General features: G+C 45.1%; 1 protein-coding gene across 5 annotated transcripts in view; it reads left to right on the forward strand.

Moving 5' to 3' along the window:
• Positions 1-27,706, forward strand: part of ASTN2 (astrotactin 2) — an 899,232-nt gene that overhangs the window by 418,823 nt on the left and 452,703 nt on the right. For 4 of the 5 annotated variants that reach the window (XM_025888498.2, XM_025888499.2, XM_073905830.1 and 1 more), the window contains 3 exons: positions 12,562-12,646; positions 13,921-13,995; positions 14,777-14,914. In XM_025888498.2, the coding sequence (XP_025744283.1) occupies positions 12,562-12,646; positions 13,921-13,995; positions 14,777-14,914 (298 nt within the window). The remainder of the gene's footprint in view (positions 1-12,561; positions 12,647-13,920; positions 13,996-14,776; positions 14,915-27,706) is intronic. The other variant, XM_073905829.1, reaches the window with a different exon arrangement.

The following is a 27,706-nucleotide window of genomic DNA, read 5'->3' on the forward strand; positions in this document are numbered from 1 at the left end:
GAGTGTGTGTGTGTGTGTGTGTGTGTGTGTGTGTGTGTGTGTGTGTGTTTATCATCCCAGCCTTTTGGTTATTTTTTGTTACATGGTCTTTTAATTGAAATTTCAATAGATGGGTTCCTACCAGACAACAGGGGTCGGGAGATGTATGGATTTTATGCTGATCACACCAAGACCGCCCCTCAGGACAGGGCATCCAGGAATTCGAGATGCTTCACACAAAAGTCAGGTGAGGTCAGGTAGCCTCACCCTGTGCAGTATGAATGGTCTGCTGCCAGCTTTCAAATGGCCCAAAATGGACTTAATAGCAAAGCCTGACTTCCTAGTGAAGCCTGGTGCAGGCCACTTGGACACACGTTGCTTAATTTTAATGATTCATGATGGTTCTCCATCATATACCAGTAAATGTACCGTAAAAACATTTTGTGAAAGAACGTGTGTCTTGGTAATGGGAACCTGTGCCATTCTGTAATTAAATCCTTGCCAGAACGTGAGGGCTGCTTGGGGTAGCAGGTGAGGGGCAGATACTGGAGCAGGGATTGCGGGGGTCTCCTGGGGTGGGGGTGGCTGAGGGGTAGAGCCTGGGGAAGGGTAAGGAGGCAGGGCCTGGGGTGGAGTGAGGAGGCGGAGCCTGGGGCAGAGGTAAAGGGATGGGGCTTGGGGAAGGGTAGAGAGGAGGGGCCTGGGGAGGGATAAAGGGGTGGAGCCTGGGTAGAGATAAAGGGGTGGGGTCTGGGGTGGAGTTAGGGGTGGGGCCTGGGCCAGGGGGTGGGGAAGAGGCTGTGGTGTGTGTGCTTGTGTGAGATTGGGACTAAGAGAGCAGAATGGATGGGAAGTAAAGGGAAAGATGGAGGATGAGAAAAATCAAGAAAAAGGAAGAACAGTAGGGGGAGTGGAATTAACAGGATGTGAACGAATTCTTTGCTCTAGGCACCTTTACTTACCATATCTTATGTAATCATTACATTAACCCTTGAAGTAGACAGACTGTCCTTTTTTTGTCTCTTTCATGGACGACGTGGGTTGGGAATTTAACCTGCACCTGTGTGACTTAAACTGAAGTCCTTCCCACTGTCCTTTTCCTTTCTACAAAGGAAAGAGACTTACAGGAAGGTGGACAGTGAGGAATATAGAGGCACACACACACAGAGAAAGGCAAAGGCAGAAAAGCAGAGACCAAAGAGGGAAACTGAGGCAGGAGCAAATGCACAAAGACCGAGAACCAAAAAGGGAGACAGAGAAGGGGGAAGAAGAACCATCATCAGAAGAGAGCCCGCGGAGGGAGGGGCAGAGCAAGAATGTGAATATGAATATAATCAGGAGTGAGACTAGCAAAGTGGAAATGAGCTGGGTTCAGCTGAACATATACATTTTGTGAAATGGTATAATACTCCAGATGGAAGTCCTGGAAATGATGGTTCTCTAGTTTCCCAGAGAAGCTATACCTGTGACCCTGACCATCTGCCTAGAGCTGAGGTGGAGGTCACTCTGAGGAAGTGATGCCTCTGAACAGAGTGCAGATATTACATGCTACCCCCTGGTTCTCTTGGTTCTCCCCCAATTCCTCACTAGCCAGAGGCAAAGGCTCCATCCTCTTGGTGTCCGGACCACCTTGCTTTAGGGTGTGGTTGGCTCGGGCAGGACACATCCGTGTGTGTGTGTGTGTGTGTGTGTGTGCATGCATGTGTGTGTGGCCCCTTGTACTCAGTGCATATCTGGAAAATCATTATTCTTTTTTGCTTTAATTTTATAAATGAGATTTGATTTTAAACTCACAAAGATAGCTGGTGCTTGAAAAAAAAGCCATCAGTGCATCTCTTTTGTAGAATGAAGAACTCTTTTGCAAAATGAATAATTACCCTCTGCTTAATCCATTTTGTATATTTCACTTTGCTGGTTCAGGTTTTGTGCAAGTGGGGGACAGCTGCATTATTAATCATCACGTGTCCTGAATAGAATAGTGTATATTTTATCCTTACCGCATCCTTGTGAATGGGACAGGTCAGGACTTATGTTCCCCGTCTTCTGGGTAAGAAGGATGAGGCTCAGAGAGATGAAGGATCTTGAACAAGGCCACCCATCAGCTAGTAGAGAAACAGAGCCACAGGGGCCCGAGGAATGACAACCACATAGCCTCATCTCATCTATATCCCCGTAAGCTCCAGTAGAGGTGTGGTAGGCAGCCAGGTAGAGCCACCACAGTGGGTCATTTTGAGTGACATGCAGGATCATGCTGAACTCCTCCATCTTACCTGGGACAGTGTGGGGACGCGTTGGCTCCAGAGTTGAGAAGAATGGGATTCGAATCCTGACCCTGTTATTTTCTTGCTGTGCCAACCGAAGCCCAGTCATTTAACCCCTGGGGGCTTCAGTTTCCTCATCTGTAAAATCAGGACATTAGCCCCTGCTTCACAGAGTGGCTGGGTCGATTAAAGGTGAGAAAGGAACTTCCAAAATCATCCAGCAGTTAGGACTCTCAGTGTCCCCTCTTGTTATTATCTTCCCTCTTTGCTGGCATGTCCCCGACCCTGGGGGGCAGAGTTTGATGCTCCTTCCTGCGATCCCGCGGCTCTTTGCACACACCCCACGTCCTCCCCAGCCCAAGTCACAGCTTGTGGTAGCAACGTATTTTCTTCTTGGTGACACCTGAGTGTCAGCTGCTTGTGGCAGAGAATCGGATGGATTCGTCTCTGTGCCGCGATCCCACCCGTGCCAGGCACACAGGAATTGTACTGAGAATGAGAAATGGTCGGAAGAAGTAAAATCTGGACCAGACAGGAGGCAAGAACCATGTGGGGAGGAAAAAAGGGAGGAAAGAACCGACACAGCAGGAAGCCCGGGAAGGGGCTGCACCCAAGAAGGGCAAGGGCACCAAGCCAGAGAGGAAGTATGGCCCGAGGGGGCCGGCTTGATGGCAATGCCGGCAGTAACACCACCGGCAAGGATAACAGCTCACACTGAGCCGCCTACAAGTGCAGTGACGTGGTAAGCATTTTTTTGTTTTTAGAGGGAGAGCGAGTGCATCGCAGGTGGGGTTCCCAAGCAGATCCACACTGAGCGCAGAGCCTGACAGGGGGCTCCATTTCACGACCCTGAGGTCATGACCTGAACCAAAATCAAGAGTCGATGCTTAACCGACTGCACCACCAAGGCGCCCCGGTAATCGTGTGTAATATGTTACCCCCAGTCCTGTGACAGTTTTAAAAATCGGGGTTAAGGTGTCCATTTCCTGATGAGGAAACTGAGGCCCAGAGTAGTGCAGCCACCGATGGAGGCCACTGGGTCTGTGGGTAGTAAGCTGAGGAGTCAGCCCCAGATGGCTCTAATTCCTGTGCTGATGCCGGCTTCCCTCCTCCTCCTTGTAACCCTTGCTCCCCCCACCCTGCACCCCTTCCAGGGTGACTTGAGAAGCATGGGTGATGCAGGCTCCCCGGGCGAGGCAGGGGCAGTGGTGAGGAGGGCATGCCCCCAGAGGCAGGCCCCACCCTGTGCATTCGGTCAGGAATTCCATGATCCTTCCTGGTGTTTGGGGCTGTCAGCCTCTGCTTCCGGCCAGGCTGCTGGTGAAGCTGCCTCATCCTCCTCCATCCGCAGTCAGCCACAATTTTAAGAGAATCTTGTTACCCACATGCTTTTCTCCCAGACGCTGATTTATAGATGATAGTGTGCATGGCGCATTCAGGGGTGGACGAGGCTAGGGGGCAAGGGGTTGCCTGAAATGGGAGCCCTAGTGTGGCCTGGCTGCTGGCCTTTCAGAGTCCAGGCATTCCACACGGGCTGCCCCATGAGCTGAGTCAGTGCCCATTAGCCCCCCAGGTAGCCTTGATTAAGGACTCTGATCTCCATCAGGCCTGATCGCCAGCCTGCACCACGAGAACCCTTCAGCCTCTTTTTTTTTTTTCCTTCTTGTGCTCAGAGGCATGATGATGAATGGCATTGAGAGGCCGGCAGCTAATGCAGGCATCCAAATGTGTCTCAAATGTTTGGGGAAGAACAAGGCTGAAACGTGTCACTCCTATAGCGTAAGGAAGAAAGGGACAGCAGAGGTAGCCTTAGGAGGTTGCTTGGATGTCATCCAGACCAACCTTCTCAGTGCACAGATAGAGAGACTGAGTCCCAGGGAGGGAGGGGACCTACCCTAGGTCACACAGACTTCTAGAGAAGTCTTCCTCACTTTATAAAGATCCCAGTCATACCCTCTTGTTAGTTCACTCCACTCATGCTTTTCTGCTTCCAAACCTCTCTTCTCCCAACTCCCAACCTTCCCTAACGTTCCTCACCTCCCCCTCAGTCCCTAGGGAACTGAGGGTTAGTACCTCAAGAGACAAGACCAGAACGTGTTAGAGGAAGAATCAAGGCCTGGGATTTGAGCAAGGTTTGGAAGGGTGTTTGGGGGTCTCTGAGTTTTAGCTGCTCATTTTACAGACAGGAAGACTGCGGCCTAGCAAAACAGAAAGATTTGCTCAAGGTTCAGAGGCATCAGCATTGTAAAATACGTTCCCTGAGGATACTGCTGACATTCAAACTGCCCACATGGTTGCATTCCTCTCCAAAATATCATTTTGCCACTTAATTTTCTCTTTACCTCCTACTCCCTCCTGACCCTGGTTTCTCCTCTGTTGAACATCTCTGTCTCCAATTCTCAGGCTCTGCTCTGCTCAAGAAGTAGGATCAGGGTGGACCTACTACAAGAAGTAGACCCTGGTCTGCAGGTGGGTCTCCGATGGCCCTGTTATTATCGGTAAACCCAAGAGGTTAGGGCAGGAAGTGTACAAGGGAGGAGGGTGATTGATAAGGCTGGGACCATTGGCTGCGCCCAGTCCTGAAGGGCTTTGGATGCTAGACTAGGGGTATGTGAACTCTGTCCTGAGAGCACCTGGGGGCCACTGATAGTTTTGGGGATGAGCCATGGTGTAGCTGCTCTTTGAAGAGGTAAGTGGCCATCACTCAGATTGATGGGAGGACAGTGAAAGCTTATCATCAGTGATAAAACTTTCAACAATGCACAGGGACAGTATCGAGGGCCTTCCCCGGGGCAGTGATAGTCGGAAAGGTGGGAAGGGGTGGGTCTGAGTGACAACAAAGAGGTAGAATCAGGGGGATTCAGGTGCCATTCGGATGTTGAGGATGAAAAAATGAAGTCAGGTCAGAGATGTTTCTAAGGTTTCCATTTTGGGATGAAAGTGAGAGCATTATTCATAGAAGGGGGGGATGCAGGTTGGAGGTGCATCAGCTTTTTTACACTAATGCTGCTTAACAGACAACCACAGTGTGTTGTTGTCAACAACTAGGCGCGTTTTCCCCTTTGTTACACATCTGGGTGGGCCAGGCTAGCCAGGGCTCAGCTGCACTTGTCTCTAAGCTCAGGCTGCATCCAGTTCTATCCCACATGCCCCTCATCCTCCTTGGACCGGCCACTACTTAGAGCCTGGTTTTCTCCTGGCAAGAAGCAGGAATGCCAGAGAGCAAGCCCAGCCAAACAGCGCATTTCAGACCTTGGTTCACATCATGTCTGCTATCATCCCATTGGTCAAAGCAAGTAACAGGCTAAGCCTGCATACAAAGGCCCGGGAAGAGAGCTCACTCTTCCCACCATCAGCCCTGGCAAGCATGTGACTGCATACTACTGTAGGAAATGAAGACTTGACACCAGTAATTCATTCTACCACAGGGTACATTTCCCTTCACCCCAATCTCCTATTCCCATGTTTTATTTTCCACGCTCTTTTTTCCCCCAAATATTTTATTTATTTATTTGAGAGAGAGAGAGAGAGAGAAGGAGAGAGCACAAGCAGGGGGCAGAGGGAGAAGCAGACTCCCCACTGAGCAGAGAGCCTGATGTGGGGCTCAATCCCAGGGTCCCGAGCCGGAGGCAGACCCTTAACCGACTGAGCCACCCAGACGCCCCAATTTTCCACACTCTCTTAAAGCACAGCCTCAGAGAGCCGTCAGAAAGCCTGGCAAGTCTCAGAAAGAGACTGGGCTTGGATGTTCACAACCCTGGGCAGCTTACGCACCCTCTCTAGGCCTCAGCTTCGTAGTATTTACAGTGGAACTAATAACATCGTCCTGCCAGTATGATCGTAGATACCAAAAGTTCTTTGAGTAAGGTCCGCACAGAGTAGATGCCCAATTAGAAGGTATGATGCTTCCCCTGTGGATTATCCATGCTAGCCAGAAATCAACCTGCATTACATAGATGTTATGGATTTAGTGTAATCCACACATAAACTACTTGCATTTGAACAGGGGATATTTGGAAGAGTGACTTTTCATCTTTATTTATAGTCAGATTTTAGAAACCAGCCCGATGCTAATTTCGGTGTGGGTGAATCGGAGATTCCTCGTCTTCCTAATGCTTGTTGTCTAGCAACTGATACCCCTCTCACTACAGGCAACCGCCCTGGCTCTGGTCCCGGTGGTCATGGCTGTTGTCACGATGTTTGTGATGATGTGAGGGAGCGCGAGTTTCGAAGACCTGACTCTGGGACCTTGGGCGAATGACTATTTGAGTCTGAGCTTTTGTTTCCTTATTTTGTAATGAGGACGCCGCTACCTTCCTCCTGGTAGTGGTCATGGGTCTGACCTGTGAGATGACATGCAGTGACATATGTGACAAGTGTCTTCCACCACGCCAACCACGAAGCAGGCTCCTAGTGATGTCACGCTCAGCCCGTGCCTCCCCCACCACATGCTGGGCCCCGAGCTGGGCTCCAGGGCCAGAGTTGGGAGTGAAGAAGCCCACGGTGGCCCACTCAGAGTCAGGACAAGAAAGGATGCCATGCACACTTACTGCTCTGGGGGCCCAGGGAGATGTCTTTCCAAGCTGCAGTGACAAGAAGAATAAATAGGAAAGTGGACAGCAGCCCGTGTCCCTGGCCTGTGATGATAAGTGATGACTGAGATGGAAGCAAGTGAAAATGGAATCGTAAGAGGATGACAAGGTGGGAGGAGAGGAGCCGGACAGTGGGCAGGCTGGGGAAGAAGGCTTTGCACTTATCTAGCCGTCGTGGGCAGGTGGTGAGCTTCTCTGAGCTGTGGGGGACAGAGGGCACGGAACCCTCTGGCTGCTTGCCTCATTCATGCCGCTGTGTCCTTCAGCAGGAGGAGCAAAGACAAAGGTGGCAGGTGTTACTGGTTCTGGGAACACCGTAACCAGCTTTGGAGATGGTTTCATTCTAGCTGCCCCAAATACACAGATAAAGAAACTGAGATCCCCTTGGCTTTGCAGAGGGCCTACCTTGAAACTGCAACCATCCTTCATCTAGAAAGCACTTTTTCTTCCCACTAAAACAGGTTGTTAAATTAGCCTTTCTCCTATCCAGGAACAATAATTACAAAAACACAAACATCTATGTTTTCAGCGAGAAGAAATGTGCCAAAGACCGTAATGCAGACTTTTCAAAGACATCACTGATCTTTCTAGCAGATAGGTGTTATCAGTGTTGTTACAGATGAGGAAACGGATGCAGAGAGGTGAAGCCACTTGATCAAATTCATGCAAATGCAAAGTAGCAGATCCAGGATGTGAATCCAAAGCGAGATGATTCCAGGGCCCACGCTCTGAACTTCTCTCCCACAATCTTATATGATTAACATGAAGGCAACGTCCACTTTGAAGTGATTTTGAAGAGCCCACACAAGCTAAACTCAAGATTGATCATAATTGAGGGATTCTGTTGTTTTTACCCAAGGGTTTCTGGAGTGAGAATGTACGTAACATAAAATGAGAACTGACTAAATGGGACCTAGGAGACATGAAGAGTAAATATTTTAAAACCAGTACAACTCATCTAGAGCTGATAATACAGAGTTTTAGTAACTAGCATGGTGAAAATCCACGTAATTGAATTCCCTTTTATGAACCACTTTAATGAAGAGATTAAACTCTTTTTTAAGGTCTGCATTATCAATCACATCTAGATGTGTATTTTAAATCTGTTAAAGATATCTCAGATTCATTATATTAAAAAAAATAATCCCTGTTTGTAAATGTAATAGATTCTCATTACAGGAAAGTCAGAGATGTCAGAGGAATACAAAGGAAAAAAAAAGTCTTAGAAAATGTTGCCAGGTATACCGAAGCATTGAGATCATCCATGCAGTGAGAAGGATGCTACAGTAGCGGCCAAGAGCCCTGGGTTCTAATCCCCGCCTGACTCCAAGGCTAATCAAGTGATTTGGCCAAACGTCTTGACTCTCTGAGCTTGTACCTTACCTTCTGAAAAATGAAGCTGAGAAGATGTGACCTAGATGAGCTTTAAGAGCTATTTCTGCTCTGATGTGAAATGGAATTCTATTTTAGACATTTCATCAACACTCATGTTTATACTTTCCATTTCCTTGGCAAATACCTGTCCTGGTTATAAGAAAGTTTCTTCTAGTCTTCAGCAGAACTACCATTTTTCTAAATGAACTCAGCCTGAATTCATGAAAACTACAATGTATTTATGTATGTATGTATGTATGTATGTATGTATGTATGTATTCATTCATTCATTCATTCATTCATTCATTCATTCATTCATTCAGCAAATGAGTTGCCTACTCCTTATCCGGCACTATACTAATCACTAGCATATAGAGATGGATACATAAAGATTTCTGCAATCCAGAAGTTCCCAGTTTGGTGGGGAGAACACGCAAAATTAAAAAAAAAAAGGTTATTTAGCCCATTGGCATAGACATTACTATCGTAAAATATACCCCCTCACTTATTTATGTACCAGGCAGTGCAGCGGGTGCTGGATGTGGCAGTGAGCAAGACAGGTGCAGTCCTCTCATTCAGGGAACTTCTGTAGTGACAGGAGTAAGGGAGCATAGGTGATCGTAGCCAGCACATGGAAACCATGCAAACCGTGTCCCCGGAGCGCTCTTCTTTGCTAGCCTGGCTGCTCTGGGTATGCAGAGGCAGAGTTGAGGAAGGGACTCCCAGAAGAAGGAAGGGGTTAATCCTCAGGTCTGGCTATCAGAAGCTTGCATCTTGCAAGAAGGAAATGCTTGGTTGCAAATAGTGGAGAGTTAGCTGAGCCAGCAAAATAGGAAATTGGAGTCAATAAAGCCAATAGCCATGGCATTGATGGAAATCTTACTGGAGACACCCAGCCCAACTGCAAAAAGTAATCACAGCTAACACTCAAACGGTGTCCAGAAAATACAGTTTAGGGATTCAGAAAGGCAGCATAAATAACTGACTCTCACTGGCACTTAGAATTGATGAACTTCTACTCCCAATTTTCCATTTTGCAGATGGGGAAGTTAAGGCCCAGTAAGAAGGAAATGACTTATCCAGTGTCTCTAGAGTTATATTCCAGCATATATCAGAGTGGAGTGCTGTCTTGGAACAGAAGGGAAAGAGGGAGAAATTTATTGAGGATTTACTTGTTGGCTGCCTGAGCCATGAGCCTTACCCTTCACTACTTCAGTTTATTCTCACAGTCAGCTCTGTGAGGTTGACGTTACTATCATTTCCATTCTATTAATGAGAAAACTGAGACCCACAAAGGTGAAGTGACTTCCCCAAGACCACACATCCAGGGAGAGAGAAAGTGAGGATTGGAACGCAGGCCTGTCTGCCTCGAACTCTCTTTACCTCGTCTCACTTCCTGTTCTCCAGGCAGCCTTTTAGGGGCCTCCAGGGTGGATGCTTCTCATTTGCAAAATATATATTTGTTGTATAATGAGTGACAGTAATTAATGGTCTGTCCTGAGAACTGGGAAACCTGCCTGGTAAGCACATAAGAGAGAAACGTGGACGACAGCAGCACCCTTTCTCTGTATAGATTTCTCATTCTCACTCATATCCCCAAGAGGAGGGAAAGGGGACAATGGACCTGCCCTCCCCTGCAGAGTTACAGATTGGAGAAATAGGAACCCACGCTGTGCCCTTTCCCTGAAGAAAAAGGGCCCTCCTTTCCCATCCCTTCTTGCCCATTCCAGCCTGACTTCCTGTCCCTCTGCTGGAGGCAACCACATACTTCTTCCATTATGAATCATGAGGTCTGTGGTTGTGGCAGATCATAAATCAGCCCTGAGAGCCTCGAGGACAAATGCCAGGACTTTTAATATTTAATATTAGACGTATTTGAAGTGGTGAATATTTCATGATGGGGCTGTCGCATTTTAACACATCATTAGTGACTCCTAACTCCCCCCGCCCCTTTTTTGGTAAATTATTCTCATCCAGATGTCCAGGGTCTCAGCCCTTTTCCTCCATTCTCCTCACCTTGGGCAACAATCAGCTCATTAGATTGCACACACTTACAGCACACACATTTTTGGGTGACTCGAACTTGCTATTGGAGAGGAGGGTTACAGAGAGCATGCCTGCCTACGAACAGCCCCCTCCTCTATTTACCAGGTATCCAGAGAAGAGGAAAAGTAGGTCCCTCTCTCTCCCTTTCTTCTGTCTTTCAGCTATCTTATTCTGAGTATTTTTTAATGCTATCTCTGACCCATCCTTTACTTCTTATTCTGTCTTACTACCATTTCAGTTCAACCAACATTTATCAATCCCAGGCTCTTTGCCAGATACTTGCTAATGCTGGGGTTACAAAGATTAATCAGCATCATAATGTATAAAACAAATTAGAGAGGGTTTTTTTTAACACTCAGAATGCTTTGTATAAGGTCAAATGCATAACATTTTTAGTGAATGAGTGAAAACAATGAGGTTGTTTGATGAATACAAATGTTTTGAAATCAGGAGTTATGGGTAATAGTTGTAGAACCTGTGTTGCCCTAATATATATCCCTTGCTGTGTTTTGTTTTGGTAGCACAAGGTTGAAAAAAACCTTGATTCACAAGATCTGTAGTTGTAAAAAGCATGGGCTTGTTAGCACTTCAGCTCCCAATCTCCATATCTTCCCCAATGAAACAGAGATGACAGGAGAAGGTGTTTTTGTGGGCTTGCTTGTTGGTGGTGGTTTTAAATGAGGTTTGCATAAAATGTGTTTACCGGGCCACTGGACTGAATGTGACTATGCTCTCCCATATCCTAAATTCTAGTATGTAACATCTGAACGTTTAGCCTTCATTTTTTTTTTTACTATTAATGAGATTTAAAAATAAGAATTTTTAGGGGAAATTAAAATCTAAAAGTTGCAAATTCCCTAAATCTCTCCCATTGAATTATACGTTTCCGGGAAACATGATTCAAAAACTCTCAGGTCAGGCCAATCCAAATCACTGTAGGATTGAAGAGTTGCAGGTTCATGTGTGTGTGTGTGTGTGTGTGTGTGTGTGTGTGTGTGTGTGTGTGTGTGTGTGTATAATCACACAAAGATGAGAAAGAAGGCAACCTGGCAGCAATATTCTAGAAATTTACAAGCCATCACAGAAAGTTAATTATTCATTCAACTCACAGTATTGATCACCTACTCTGTTCTAGGCAGTGTGCCAAGACAGGACAGTTCTTATCAGCATCTCCCAAGGTGTCCAGGGTCCATGGTCCATAACAGGTCCATCTTGTGACCTTGTGACCTGTTCCACCAGCAAGCTTCCTAAGGTGAAATAGGTTTTGGGAAAACCATTTAGGTATCACTTTCATGAAGAATCACACACCACTGGCTCTACAAATAGTCTAGTGTTTCCCATTCATTTTTTAAATAGAATCTATGTTTGGTAAGGCATCTATGAACATTCCACAAATACACCTTAGGAAAAGCCAATAACAAACTGAACCTTAATCAACCCTTAAGGAGTATACAGTGGAGCAGGACTGATAACTGAAGAGGGTGGGACAGAGAGTTTTGGAAAACCCTTCCAGGATTCTGAACTCTGAAGATATACAAGGAAACTAAACGTGCTGGCCACCCGAATTGAGCTTGGCCAAAGGGAGAAGATGTTAAAGGCAGATACTAGCAAGAATTTATGCAACCGGGCCTAAGATATGGCCATAATAAAATTTTGCATGGATATGTGGGTGGATGGATGGACAGTTGGATGGATGGATGGATGGACAGAGAGGAAGGGAACAAGAGGGTAAAGGTGGGGAGGGAAGAGGAGGAAAGGAAAACCAACTAAGATGAACAACAATAACAGCAAAACAAAATAAAATCTGGAAATGATAGATGAAAACAAATTGTCCAGAAGGGGAAATCAAAGGTATCTTGGAGGAGGTAACATTTGATTTGGGGGCTTAATGGACGAACGTGAATTGTTCATTCAAGTGGAGAGAATTCAAATTTCTGATTATACTCTTAGTGCCAGTCTACTTTATCATAATTTAAGTATTCAAAAATAGGACCTCCATTTGTGGCCACCAGGTCACTTCCTGTTCCCCTCATTAACCTGTGAGCCCTGTCAGTGTCCAGTCTCTGCATCCTTAGCATGGGGCCGAGAACCTGGCAAGGAGTGAGGTCAGAACTTGTTGAATGAATACCTAAGCAGATGAATAAATGAATAAACCCTTTATTAACCACAGCAGTGGGTAGACCAGAACAGGCTCTTTCCCTGGGCCTTTTATAAAACCAGGCAGCCCACTGAGAAAACACGGAAGCCAGGGGACAAGGCTGTTTGGGGCAGGTAGTAATTCACAAACCCCTTTCTCTTTTTGCTTACAGGAGAGTGCAGCTGTCATGAAGGCTATGCCCCCGACCCGGTTCACAGACACCTGTGTGTGCGCAGTGACTGGGGACAGAGTGAAGGGTGAGTAGCAAAGGACATCAGAGCAGGGACAGCGGAGGGCCAGCCCCACTCCTCTGCTCTGTTACTACAGGCCCCAAAACTGCTCCACAAAGAGGACTCTTCTCTACAACAGTTGTGTTCCTGTAAGACTCGATGGGCGATGAATCCCATTTCCCACTGAATCACATTTTAATATTAAAGGTACACGACTGATGAATCTTCTAGAGAACAAAGGCTCAAACTTAACTCCCCCTCCCAAACTGTAAGTAATCAATGGACACTTCCTTAACTGGACTGATACAGGAAGAAAATGGGGTTTTTGTCCATAAACTCCAAAACAGACAAGTGGTCTTTAAAGGGCTGAGTCCTTCTGTGAGATGGAGACATTCTCTTTTTTTTTTAATTTTTTTATTGTTATGTTAATCACCATATATTACATCATTAGTTTTTGGTGCAGTGTTCCCTGATTCATTGTTTGTTCATAACACCCAGTGCTCCATGCAGAACGTGCCCTCCTCAATACCCATCACCAGGATAACCCATCCCCCTCCCCCCCTCCCCTCTAGAACCCTCAGTTTGTTTTTCAGAGTCCATCATCTCTCATGGTTCGTGGAGACATTCTCTTATGAAGAGTCTTAACCCAGTACATGGGTTTGAACAACATGAGTTTAAACCGCATGGTTCCACTTACGTGCGGATTTTTTATTTCAATAAATACAGTACAGGACGGTAAATGTATTTTCTTTATGATTTTTCTTAACATTTTCTCTTATCTAGCCTACTTTATTGTGACAGTAAAGCATATGACACATATAACCTATAAAATATGTGTTAATCAACTGATTATGTTATCAGTAAGGCCTCCAGCCAACAGTAGGCTATTAGTGGGGGGGCCTGGCTGGCTCAGTCGTTAGAGCGTGCGACTCTTGCTCTCAGGGTCATGGGCATGGGTGTGGAGCCTATTTAAAAAATAACAACTACATCAAAAACTAATGATGTACTGTATGGTGACTAACATAACATAATAAAATAAAATTAAAAACAACAATGACAACAAAATAAAACAGTAGGCTATTAGTAGTTAGGGTTTGGGGGAATCAAAAATGATATGCAGAGTTTTGACCTTGTGGGGGTGTCAGTGCTCCTAAGCCCAGTGCTGTTTAAGGATCAGTTGTAATTACTTCTGTGAAATTTGGTTGTCTGTAAGGCTACTTTTAAGCAGTGTCCACCTATGAATCCCATCTGACTAATATCATCTCCTTTCCCCTTTTCTTTCTCTTCTGTTCTTCCCACAGACCTTGGCCTTACACTACACTCGAGAGGGGCTATGACCTAGTAACAGGAGAACAAGCCCCTGAAAAGATTCTCAGGTGAGTTGACAGTCCTGTTGGGGCATGATGCTGGGGAGGGGGGCAGGGCCTGGGGAAGGGTAGTCATGCATCCTTAGTGGAGCCTGTGAGCCTTTAGGCTGCGCTGAGTACAAGGGAACTCTCATTGGCATGAATGTACCATCCTGGCCCGGGTTGCTATGGGAATCAAATTCCCACGTGTCTGGCATCTAGACTTAATGGACTCAGATATCTGAATGGGGGAAGACATGGCTGATTATCTAGTCCAGTGCTTTAAAAATATTCTACAGCCATAGAACCTCTTCCCACCACCTCCCTAGAATCTTATAGGAAACTTCAGCACTTCAGCTGATAAAGACATACAGCAAAGTAAGTGGCAGAACTGGGAATCAGATTTGGGTTCAAAATGATGCGGAGTCCGTGCTCTTCACCTTTGTGCAGACCACCCCTACTGACTTAGCAGTCACTTAGAGAGCCCCTGTTGGCTCTGAGGATTGCTCAGGACAGCAAAGCTGAAAGAGCCTCCGTCCTCATAGAGCCCACTGTTTATTGGGAGTCGGGACAGGTGGTCAGGAAAAGAAAACTAGCAACACAAAGCAATGCATGGGCTGAATGATTAATAGGTTTAAGAGATGGCCATCCAGGTCTGGGCAAGGTTGGCCAAATTGTGCCGTAGAGAAGGCAGGGGACTCCGTTGGGTGGGGAAGTAAGAGATGGTCCTAAAAGGGTGGAGGAGGGGCCCCATTTGCTGTTTTCTCTCTGCTTCCCAGGGAGTTCCCCAATGGAAACTCTTACATTGCAGGTCTACTTTCAGCTTGGGCCAAGGACTCTGGCTTCCTGTCAGCAAAAGCTTTGTGGTTCCGCCTGTGGAGCTCTCCATCAACCCTCTGGCCAGCTGCAAGACAGACGTGCTCGTCACGGAAGACCCTGCGGATGTCAGGTAGGGAAGTCATCCCCAGTGTCCTATACCAATGACTCTTGGGCACATTGGAAGCCTCTCTGTTTCAGCATCATGGGGACTTGTGCAAAGAAGTGTTCTTCATATTGTTGAAGTAGGCACCTGCCTAGCGGATGATGTGAAGAACACTCTCCAGTATGCCTCGCTCCACCCTCCTTTGGAAGTGTCTCCACTGGTGGGCCTCAATGCCTTGTATTTCAACATTACTGCACTCCTTCTGGGTTTATATAAAATATGAGCAGGCTAACACATTATCTGGCTCATCCTGGGATTATTAATGATTATGTCTTATAAAAGAACATTACTTAATAGTATACTGGAGAATCATGAAAGTGAAAGATTAGAGAATGAGGTGCTTTCTATTATGACTCTGGTACTGGGAGCAGACTTTGGGCTAATCCATAGGTTCTTGATGTCCGGGTCAAATTTATTTGTTCTTTACTCATGAAGGGATGGAGACTACATCTTTTCTTACACGTTTTACACCTTGTAGTTAACTTCATTATAGACTCACTCTACTGTGTTGTAATTAGTTGCTTACATATCATTCTGTCCCATTATGTGGTGAATCTCTCAAGGTCAAAGAAAATAACTTACTTAGCTTTCTAATCTCCAGTTCCCAGCACATATTGGACAACTACTAGTTGTTTATTGATTTAATTAAACCAGTGGTCTTACATTCGATCCCATCACTATTCTGGAGATTTCTACTGGAGATGGGTTTTGGGGAGTTTTTTCCCCCCCTCCCAATTTGATTAGGTGAAGCATTCCAGAAATTTTAATGTTATCAAAAATGGACTCTGATTTTACTTTTTTTTTTTTTTTTTGCAAGAGAGAGAGAACACGCATGAGGAGGGGCGGGGGTAGGGGCAGAGGGAAAGAGAGAATCTTAAGCAGACTCCATGCCCAGCACAGAGCCCGACATGAGGCTCGAACTCACGACCCTAAGGTCATGACCTGAGCCAAAATCAATAGTCAGATGCTTAACCGACTGAGCCACCCAGGCGCCTCTCCAATTTTCCTTTTGAAACTGGCTCATAAACAGCTTGTTTACTCCTAAATTGGAACTGAGAATCATGCCTTACTACCCTACTCCTTGTGATTGTGCATAGCTGGCTTTGGGCCATTCTGAATCAAGATGTTATTGGTGTGTCTGTGGCATCTTGATAGGAAGCTCTCAAACCTAATTCCTTGGGTTGCATTTGGGTTGGTCTCTGCTTTGCAATTTGTTTATTCTCACCTTCTCAACTGTTCATGGACAGAGGAACCTAGCATGATTTTTCAGGTTGTTGATATTTCCCAGAAGAGGTAGTTTTAAAAAAGAATGATTTGTTAAAGGATAGCACTTAGGAAATGAAGTTATAATTACTAAGAACTGAGGTGGTTTTACACACACACATTTTCATGGCAGATTACCATTATTTCTATTCTTGATAGACTTGAAGTCAGTGAGACTTCAGTAAAGCATGTGCTAAGGTTTCTTTACATCACATATTTTTAAAGAGGGAGCAAAGACCATCTAGTTGAAGAACTATTCTTAAGGAGACCCAGTGACCTTGATTGAAATCAGCTGAAAGAAGGTCTCCCCTAGCTTTCTTTGGAGTTCTGTACTGTTGACATTGAATTTGTAGTTTCAGTGAAGCTACAGATGTCCAACTGGCTGATGTTAATACTCACTCTGGAGTTGAACAGATCTGAGTTAGAATCCTGTCTCTACTATATATGGACTATGTGATCCTGGACAAATTCAACTTGCTAACTTCCTATTTTCTTAACAAAATGGGGATATTAATAGTGCCTTCTTCACATGGTGTAACAATAATAATAACTCATACCTATTGATTATTTACTACCTGTCAAACATTTTGCTAACATTATCTCGTGGTATTCTTACAACCCCATAGGATGATGTGATTATTATTTTAATCCAGATTTTTAGAAAAATCTGAGGCATAAGGGTGATGCCTTCAGTATTAAGTGATGAAGCCAAGATTCAACCCATCATCTCTTCAGCTCCAGAACCCATGTTCTTAACTATTTTATTGAAACGTCTCCCAAGAGTTGTTGTAATGATTAAATAACATAAGATATGTAAACACTGGCATATAATATATTCTAGTGTTACATTATAGCAATGTTCACTGAATTGAATTCCAAATGCAGTAGAGTTCAAGTAGAAACTGGTGACAGTGGGGAAGGCAGAGTCAGGAAGGTTTATACTGTGGAGGGCTGTTGAGAATGATCATAATCCACGGCATGACTCAGTTGCCTTTTCTGATCCAATCTGAATTATACTGAATGACAAGCCAGATAAGAAAGGGCCCAGAATATAATCTATAGAGACTCTAACATCTTTGGAAACATAAAAAAAAATTGAGAAAAGTTAAGTACTAGCATGCATTTCAGAGAGAGTATTATATGTAGTTGGAAGGAATATAGCAGTAAGTTGAAAGGGGTGAGACCTTCAAGGGGCATGAGCCAATAACAACGAGATGCTTCTTCTCAACTCCTGCTAAGAATGCTGTGCCTGGTTACATGGAGCACACCCTAGCACCAAACTGGGGCCAGAGCAGAGATGCTCAGGATGGGAGAGGGGATGGTATTCTGCAGCTATGGGTACTCCTTCTTAACCCTTTCTTCACAAACCACTTAGCTTCTCCTTTAAAGAAAAGTTACACAAATATTTGAAGAATATTTGGTTTGATTAGGGCACTAAGTTATTATCATTCTTGGGGGTGGCCCCATGCATCCATCTGGTCTTAGAGCAATAGCAGATAGCCTTTTAAGTCTTACCTTCATCTTACCTCCCACCAATGCCCATTGGCTTCCCTACAAGGGGGGGATAAAAGATTGTAATCATCACCATTCAAAAGAATCCATGCTACGTAGGTTGAGTTTTCCAAGCTGCACTAATAAAGCTCGTTTGACATGACATTGCCCAGGCAAGTGATCATGGGTGTTTAAAGAATTAATAAGTTTGAGTCAGATGATGTGTTAGAAATTAATAAATAACAGATCATAATTATAGATAGACAATAATAAGCCACAGAATCACAACCAAGAGATGAGAGGAAAGGCTGTTCCAAAGCCAAGTCAGAAAGAAAAAAAGATAAGCATTACAGCAGAATTGGAAGGAAAACTTAAAGATGCTTTGCCTATTGATTTTTGTTGTTGTGTTTTAGTTTGTGGCAAGTTATTTGGAAAGTACAGAATCTCATACTATGGAAGGCAGAGCAATTTAGCAGTCAAACGTATGGGCTCTGGGACACCTGGGTGGCTCAGTCAGTTAAAGGTCTGTCTTTGGCTCAGGTCATGATCCCAGGGTCCTGGGATCGAGCTCCTAATCAGGCTCCCTGCTCAGCGGGGAGTCTGCTTCTCCATCTCCTCTCCACTGGTGCTCTCTCTCGCTATCTCTGTCTCTCTCTCTCAAATAAATAAATAAAATCTTAAAAAAAAAAAAAACATACAGGCTCTTCCCAGTTGGGTAGCTAAATTTAAAACACCTGATGATAAGAAATGTTTGTGAGCATTAGAACAACTGGAACTCCCATATCTTTTTAGTGAAACTATAAGCTAGTATGTCCAGTATGTAAATCTCTACTGAAGTTGAATGTCTGCATATGGTGTAACCTATCAATCCCACTTCTAATAATATACCTAGCAGAAATGTGTGTGTGTCACAAGTAATGCATTCAAGAATGCTAATAGGAACATTCATTTATACTGCCAAAAAAAGGGTGGAAAAAACCCATGAATGCCCATCAGTGACAAAACAGAAACTAAATCATGAAGTGGTCATGCAATGGACTACTACTAATGATGAGTATTAAGAAAAACAACAACCCCACACATCACCGTCACTGAATCTCACAAATATAATATGGAGTTATGGAAGGCATACAAAAACATGTTTACGTGAAGATCAAAAGCAGTAAAAATGAATTTGTACTGTTAGAAGAAACGATAAGGATTACTTTTGGGTGAGAGAGAGGGCAGTGATTCGTGAGAAGCATGGCAATTTATGTGATGTTGACAATGTTTGATTTCTTGATCTGGGTGATGGTTATATGGGTGTTTTCACCTGTAAACATTCACCAAACTGTACAGATACAATTTACACACTTTTCTCTATGTGTGCTATATTTTGATTAAATATACAGCTTATTATGTAAGGTAGTTCTTTTTTTTTTTTTTTTAAAGCATTGGCTACAGGAACCCAACTGAACTGCCTGAGTTCAAATCCCACCTCTACCACTTGCTTAATGGGCGAGCTTTTCTGGAACTGTGTTTTTCCTTGCGGATAACGTAGACAGAAGATTATACCATGCAGGGGTGTGTTGAGAATCAAGTGACATAATACATTGTAAACACTGAGTTTGGCACGTGGGGGATTTTCTAGAAGCATTAGTTATTATGTTGGTTGTTACCGCAGCATAGTATGGCAGATTTTTGTTCTCTCTCTTTTTAATTCTTTTCTCCTTCTTTTGCTAAAAGGCTACATCCAATCTTAAAATCAGTAGTGTTTTAGTATTGAGAGCTCACATTAATCCCTTTGTCGTGGGGTTCGAGAAAGACTTAAATGACCTAAAAGGTTTGGTACGGTGTGGGAGGTCTGAGGGCTTTACGTGTGTGAAAATGCATGCAGAAGGAATGAAGGGGCACATGGAGGGTGCACATGGAGTGCGTGGGGGTGGGGTGGGTTTGGAGAAGGAAGAAGCAATTCCTGACCAAAGGAATTAGGAACCTATTTGCAGGAGAGAATGTTAACAATTAACCTTGAGTTGTGGATAGATTTTGGCTATGTAGAATCTAAGGCAAGAGGGAAGGCTTTCAAGTCTGAGGGGTTGAAGGGCCAAAGAAGAGAACTTTCCCCAGGGGCACAGGTCCCATCCTCCAGTTTGTCCCAGCGGGAAGCTGCTGGGAATGAGATTTTCAGACACTAACGATGTCAGCCTCAAAGGTGGATGAGGGAGGGCTAGTTAAATTGCATACAGCCTCCTTTCAATTCTAAAAACCTTAGCTGGGCCCCTTCTGTGTGCCAGGCACTGTGCCAGGTTCCTTAGGAATATAGAGATAATAAGGCCCACCTCTACTTTCGGGAATCTTTCTAGCCAGGAGCACAGAACAAGATACTGACTTGGGAGATGAAATAAAAGGTACTCATGGAGAGAGAAGCATGGCATACAACACTTATTTCTGCACACCGGGCCTTCTTCACAATTTCACCCAGAGCCGATTCTTCTTCTAAGAGAGATGCAAGAATGGCTATTATAATTGGAATAATAACCATCCACAACACCCAGCTTTCGGAGCCCCTCAGTGATTTCTCTATGGTCTCAAATCAATGAAAATGAAACAGTGAACTACTGTTAATTCCTGCACAATTTTGAAAGAATAATGGGAAATCAGAATGAAAACTCTCGCCACTCACTTGGTGACAGTTTCCACATTGCATTAGTTCAGAATAGGATTAGGAATGGTTCCTTGTTCTCTTGGTCTTTCAGTTCCAAGCCCTAAGAACTTACTGAACACCTACTATATGCCAGGCTAAGTATCGCAGGTAGAAGAATGTTCCAACAGAGATCCCAGCGCATTTGCCGAGACAAAATTACAAACGAAAAGATACCATCCTTGGTGACAGTTGGATGAGGGCAGAGGGAAAGGTCAGGACAGAGAAAAGGTCAGGAAAGGTCACCCCACAAGGGTGGAGGAGGGTAAGCTCCCCTGAGAGGGAAAGGGAAAGTCCGACAGAGGGCAGACCTGTGAGCCACACTGGGAAGTATTGGCAGGAAATCACGAGGTCACCGGTTCTCCGTGTGTGGTCCCTGGACCAAGTAGCATCAGCATACCTGGAAACTTGTTGGGAAGGCACATTTTCTGACTCCAATATTGGAGACTGATAATGACCCCCAAGGTATCAGCACCAATTCCCAGAACCTGTAAATGTCCCCTTATTTGGAAAAAGGGTCTTTGCAGAAGTGGTTAAGCCCTTTAAGGTAGGCTGATTATCCTGGATTCTCTGGATGGGCCCAAAGTACCCTAACAAAGATCCTTATGAGAGAGCAGTGTTGTAAGTGCTTTTGTGAAAGGAGCTCCTTGAATTTTTACCCATTATTAGCTCCAGTTAATGCAGGAGGAAGCTAAGGCACAGAGATCACGTAACTTGCCAACTGATACAGCCAGTAAGCAGCAGACCCACGATTCGAATCCTGAGTCTGACACCTGACTCCATGCTTCTCATCTCTAGGCTGTGATGCCCCCCCCACCCCCTGTTTGTCATGTTTGGGGACATTTGGCAGTATCCCAAATCAGCACGTGCAGGGGCAGAGTGCTCCGAATAGCCAGACCTGGGTCCCAGACCGACCCTCGAAGCTGGCAAGAGTGGGGGCACTTTTACCATGTGGACTGAGATTGCAGGTCGGATGGTTCCCTCGAGTGAAAGCAGGACAGGCAGTGGATGGATGCTGGACAAAACCCACAGAGGTTCTCTCCATGGACAAGGCATGGGGTCTGGGAGTGACATGCTTAATGAGGGAGCCTCTGGCTTGCTGTGTCTGGAGTGTGGTGCGAGGGGCCACCTGGCAGAGGGCACAGTGAGAAGAGGGGAAGAAATAGAACACATGTGCTGTCTTCTTCTTCCTCCCTCTTTCCTCTGCTGCAGGCCACCCATCAGAGCAGAATCAGCAGAATCCCCAAAGGCCCTAGAGGAGAGCACCCCCAGCAGGTGCTCCTGTGTGAATGCTCCAGATCCCAGAATCTGGCCTTTGCCCAGACACTACCTCCAGTCAGATGCAGTGTGTTCTGGAAATGTGGGCTGGGCATCCTAAGGTGACACCCTCAACAGAAGCACTCTAGATACTTCCCTGTGTGATGGACACTGTGCTGGTTCTAGAAATATAAAGATCAGAAAGGGAACAAGGAGTTGGAAAGAGCATAAGTTTGGAATCCTACAGACCTGGGTATGAATTGTGGTGCACAATTTGTGACCTGAGCTCTTTGGGTCAAGTAACTTTCCTTCCTCCCCCCCCCCATTTCCATTTCTGAACCTGGAAGATAGAGATGGTTGTATGAATGGTTGTGAGATGACACAATGTGTATAGTGTAACTGGTACATCACCTTACATGCCTTGGTGTTCAATGAGTGAAGTGTTGTAGAAGTTTTGTAGACATTGTCCTACAAATAAGGAAGTAACCATACGATGCTGTGGCATCCGGTGATAAATAACATAGTTCATTTTTCACAATACAGGAGCAGGACAGAGAAGGGAGAGGTGTGCATGCTTCCTCTTGATCAGGTAGGCATCAATGGCAGAGGCCAGAGTTGGGGGGAGGTTAAGAGCAGCAGGACATCAGGATATGTAGGGTAGGCAGGAGTGAGGCATGTATCACCGATACATTATACTGGGGCACCTGGATGGGAAGGCCCAAGAAAGCAGAGTCTGGGTTGGGGCGAGTGCCTTGATTCAGGCTTCATATTGTTCAAAACTCAAGGTGCCTTCCTCCTGTTGGAGATAAGACTCAGACTTCTTGCCTTTGCCTTCCCCATAACCTCAGCAGATTTTATTAATGATGGTGGTATGTCTATACTCATGGCCTTGAAGTGCATCCCAGTGGGGACATTGAGACAGGAGTGGGCTTCTCCAGTCTACAGCATATAGAATCCACCCCATCGTGCTTCCCCCACTTCCCCTTCTCATCAGTTACTCACATAGTGTTCCTTTCCCAAAGGGCAAGACAACTTCAGTAGGCAACCTACTTACCCACTTGAAACACAGAAGAGAGGATACTGAGCAAAGGGAATAATGTGGGCTCTGGAGCCAAACTGCCTGAGTTCAAATCCCAGCTCCACTACTCACTAGCCACCCTTGGGCAAGTGACTTAAACTTTCTGAGTCTCCGTTTCCTGTCTGTAAATGTGAATGAGAATTGCTAGTATATCTTTGGATGTTTTTGAGAACTGAAGAACAGTTAAACTCTTAGCTCACAGTCATAGAGAATAATGCCTACCATGTATTGAACCCTACCTTTGTGCCAGGCCCTGTCTAAGCCCTTTATATGTGCTAGTTCCGACTTTCCACAACAACTCAATGATGGGGTCACTATTAATTACAGAGGAGGAAACTGAGGCACTAAACATTTCATTTCTTTGTCCAACGTATTATGAGTAGTGAGTGGCATAATCAGGACTTGAACTCAAGCTGTCTCATGACTGCTCAGTATTATATAATCTCTTACAGAGATTACAGTGTCTGTAAGACTGAGGGCTGGGCCCTTTGGATTTTCTATCTTCATCTTTGTTGACCATTTCATGCATTAAGAGCGTGTGTGTGTGTGTGTGTGTGTGTGTGTGTGTGTCTATTCCGTGCTAGTGAAAGATGAAATATGAAATGGGAAAAGGGGGAGGCTGTGGGGGTAGTAGTGAGTCTGTCTGGCACTCACAGCTGGGTTCATGGAATCTGACATTAGCATTTGCCCTGCAACACCACATCCCTCCTTTCTTCTAGAATGGTGAAGCCCCTCCAGGAAGCATTATTTTAAAGGCCTTCACACTCCTGCAAGTGGACCTACTCCATCCCCACATCTCTTCACATCCTCACTGCCTGTCACTCAGCCAGCGAGCCTGGAGACATATATATTTTCCCCCATTTCAGTTTAGCGATCATAATAAAAGTGAAGTCTATTAGGATGAGTTTCTGCCCAGGCTCAGTAAATCTCTTCAAACACCATTCAGCACCAGATTTCTGTTAGTCTTTGCCACTGGGGAGGCTGTAGCACGCACCAACTGTGAGCTCAGGCGGAGGGCCCACGACACAGCCTCTGCTAAATGAAACTCAAATGGAGACTTTGGAATATAAATATTGAAGTGACCCAGGTTGGATAAAGGGAACCAGTTAGCTAAGCTTCTCTCTTACATGCAGGAAATGCTAAATTATTAAAACTTTAATAAATGTAATAATAAATATTTGATGTTGAATTATAGAAGGCTTTGCAGATACAGTGAATCTGAGAAATGACTTGTTATATCTGCATTAGAAGTTAAACACTTTTCAAATAGGACTTCGGAGGTTGAAAGGGGACTGTGGCTTTTTAGATGAAAAGAGAGACAGAGAGACATGAAAGTGCAATTTTTGGCAAGCTCGCTGGGCTGGGGGTCAGGATACCTGGGTCTGAGTCCTGATTTCACACTAAAGACAGCTTTACGTGGCATTCCGGGCATGCCTGCCCGGCCAGAGGCCCTCTGCACAGCGTCTCATATGCTGTCCTTATAGCCATCTTCCAAGGTCAATGCTCCTTTTGTCCCCCATTTCACAGAGGAGGAGCTGACATTCTAAGATCTTAAGCAGTATGGCTGCTGAGAAGGGTCGGGATTTGAACACAGAGCCTCTGATCTCAGGAAACTGTGGCATCCACGATGCCTCCCTTCGTCTCCTGCACTGTGTTGAAACCCTTTCTGCTCATTATCAGTTTGCATGTTTTTGGTTTCAGGAGACAGAAACCCAGTTCAAATGAGCTTAATGACAGCTGTATTGGAAGGGTACCATGGGAAGAGGGGGAGATTAGCTGAGCCACAGGGGAGAGGAGGGTTGAGGAATTACATGACATGAGGATTCCATCTTGCTTCTACATCATTCCATGATGGCTTCTTTCTCTCCTAGTACACAGTTCCATGGCAGGGGTTGTGATAACCATGAGTCCCCCAGACTTTTGTGCTCTTACCCCCAACAAGTGAATGCTTCTCTTCCTTGAGCTGCAGTTTGAAAAATCCTAGAGAAGAAATCCTATTGGCCTGACATGGGTTAGGAGCTCCCCTCCAGATTAGCCATCTCTGATTAGGGGGCAGTATCACAAAGTACAGACAGAGCCATGGAAGGAAGGGGGGCAGGGACCATAAGCTGAACATCTACTACAACCCATGTCTTCAAAACCTTCCCTGGGCTTCTAGTTATTCATCTGCTTTACAGACTGGACTGAATCACAGATGGTGACTATGGGACATCTCATGTGCCAACTCCAGTTAATGGGTTGGGGCTGCCTATGATATTACATTAGGAAGATTTCTGCAGCTACAGCCCAGACTCAGCTGGGAAAAGTGTCATGATCATCTCATAAGGCCGGCCTTCAGTATCGGATGGGAGTTGTAACAGAAGGCTCAGGTGTCTGCCAACTCTGAACTTGGTGGTATTTAGAGGTCCTTCCAGTTCTATGTCTGATGACTTGAGGGTTGTGTTCCCCAGTAAAATGAAGAGAGATTTTTGGTTGCTGAGATGCAGGAGGCAAATAGTCATGTGGATGGAGATATTGAAGATGAATTAGAAATGGAGCTTACTCCATCTATCTGTTTTTATCCATCTATCTGTTACCTCAGGGGGTATATTTGGATAATTTCATCTTGGTTCCAACAAGTTTCCTGAAATAGATTTCTGGCTTGAGGCAGAGTTGAGGCCTCCATATAGGTGCTTCCTAGATACTGTCTGGCACTATCATTGTCACTTGTAATGTACTAAAAATGGAACACTCTAATTTAAGCTATAAACAAACCATCCACATTACAAGGGTCTTGAACTGTTATCCTAGAATTCCAAAGGCATGTTGAAACAATTACAAGCTCACCAAGTGGAAGTGACCTTCTGAGTCATTTTTTTCCCATCCCCATGCCATCACATGGATGGTTCTAGGTCAATAGAATCCACCCTCTGCCTACAGGTGTCTCATGGCCTTCTGCTGTGTTGTCTGTCATGGTCTCACAATGGTCTCACAATGTTCTCTTTGATATCCTTGCTCTGGTCTCACCTAAATCAGCCAGGCTTTAAATTATTTAAGCAGCAACTCAGGGATAGTGATCACCAAGAAAAACTAAATTAAGCCATCATTTTGCTTTCTAAGACCCACTCCTTGGGGTTGGGTAGGACGACCCATTTCCATTAGTGCATCTTATTCCACCAGATAAGCCTGAATCCCCCTTTTACCCAACACACACATACATGCACCAGTGCAGTCTGGTCAGAAAGATGATTTGGACATTTTGCTGAGTAATAAACTGATTTGATATTAGGCTTAACTCCTTTTCCCCTCACTCAGCAAGGAAACCAATATCAAAGAGGGTCCCAGCAGAAGCAGGTGGGTTGCTCAAGCTGGGAAAGGTTTAAAAGGGGCTATTCACAAAGTTGGGGGAAAGTTCTAGTAAAGCAACGAGGGTTATGCAGTAGACTGGCTGGTGTCAGTGGGTTAAGGTGAGGGTGAGGTTACCAGAACCTGGAGAGAGGAATTGCATGGAGAATCCTGCCTGACGGGAGCTATGGTCTTCAGTCAAGAGACACAGACAGGAAAAAAGCCAGGGGAATATGTGTCCCAACCTCACTCCACCACCTCCCATTAGACCTGCTGATGCCCCCGCTACCCCCGCCGTTGGTTGACCCCATGGGAGTCCAGACAAGAGAGTCCATTGAGTCTGTCCACCAAAGTCAGCCTCCTGAGGCACAAAGCAGGGTAAGGATGAGCTGAGAGCTGACGTGGAAGAAATGGAAGATACCCAGCATCAATGCACAACCTTTCCTTTCTACCTTCAAAATATCCTCAAAATACCCATGTCTTTCCATCTTCCCTGACACTCCCAGGCTCAAACCCTCCCAAAGACTTTCCCTGCTTCAGTCCCCACCGTATCCCCACATACATGCTCAGTCCAACCTCTACTCAGATTGGGCCATGCCTATCTCTGTTAAAACCATTTAAAGTCCCTCAACCTCCCCTCCCACAGCCTCGAAATCCAAACCATTTCACCAGGCACACACTAACACTTCAGAATCTGGCCACCGTCCCCTTGTGATCTGCCCCACCATGTCCCCATTTGCCATTCCCTCAAAATGCCACTTTCCTATCTCATTGTCTTCACCCATGTCATCCTTCTGCCTGAAATGTAGTCATACTCACACAGCCCACCATGTACCTGGCACACTACTCCCCGTCCACCACAGCCTTGCAGAAGTGGCATTTCCTTTGAGCAAGCTTTACAGAACATGTCCTCCTTCCATCCACCAGAGTCATGACCTCCTTCTCCCATTGTGCATGCCAATTATGGGATGGCCCATTGCTTTGCATTATAGTTAACCGTAGGTGAGTACTCCCAGCCTGTGCCTACCTGATATTTGGTATGTTGCTGGAGGTCAAGGCCTGAATTTTATCCATATTTGCATTTCCAGTTGTAGGCACAGTCAGTGTCTCAGAGAAACAATACAGAGCATTTCGATGACCTGAGGTTGATGTGGCTACAATGGCATAGTCATAAGGATATTTTCACATTACACATAAATTGCTCAACAAATTTCTTTATACTGTCTCTGAGCATCAGCAACCCCCTTACACATAAATATCCTTAGCATCAAACATCCCTATCGAAACTTCCTGTGTTTATTGTAGTGTATTATAAAAATCCATCTTGTCTTAGAGGGGTTCCAAATAACACCAGTACTTTGGGTTTAGGAAATGTAACAAAATAAAAAAGAAGATTTCTCTAATTTGAAAGGTTTAAGAAATCCTATGATAAATGAAGTTGCTACATTGATTTCCTTGGTGGAAGCATTCCTGAGGACATTAAGGTGTTAATGAGCATCACAAGTCTTTAGGAAGTGAGGTCTGCACAGTCTCCCCAAAGGTATCTAATGAGGTGCAGGCTCAGGAGCAACATTCCTTGAGACCCACTTCAAGTAGTACCACATTCGCCCACTGAGGTTCGTAGGCTACACAAGTGATACCAAACATCAGAGAAAGAAGTGGGGGC

The sequence above is a fragment of the Callorhinus ursinus genome, unplaced genomic scaffold (assembly GCF_003265705.2).
Source record: "Callorhinus ursinus isolate GAN/ISIS: 27379988/994484 unplaced genomic scaffold, GSC_fseal_2.0 scaffold24, whole genome shotgun sequence".
Classification (NCBI taxonomy): domain Eukaryota; kingdom Metazoa; phylum Chordata; class Mammalia; order Carnivora; family Otariidae; genus Callorhinus; species Callorhinus ursinus.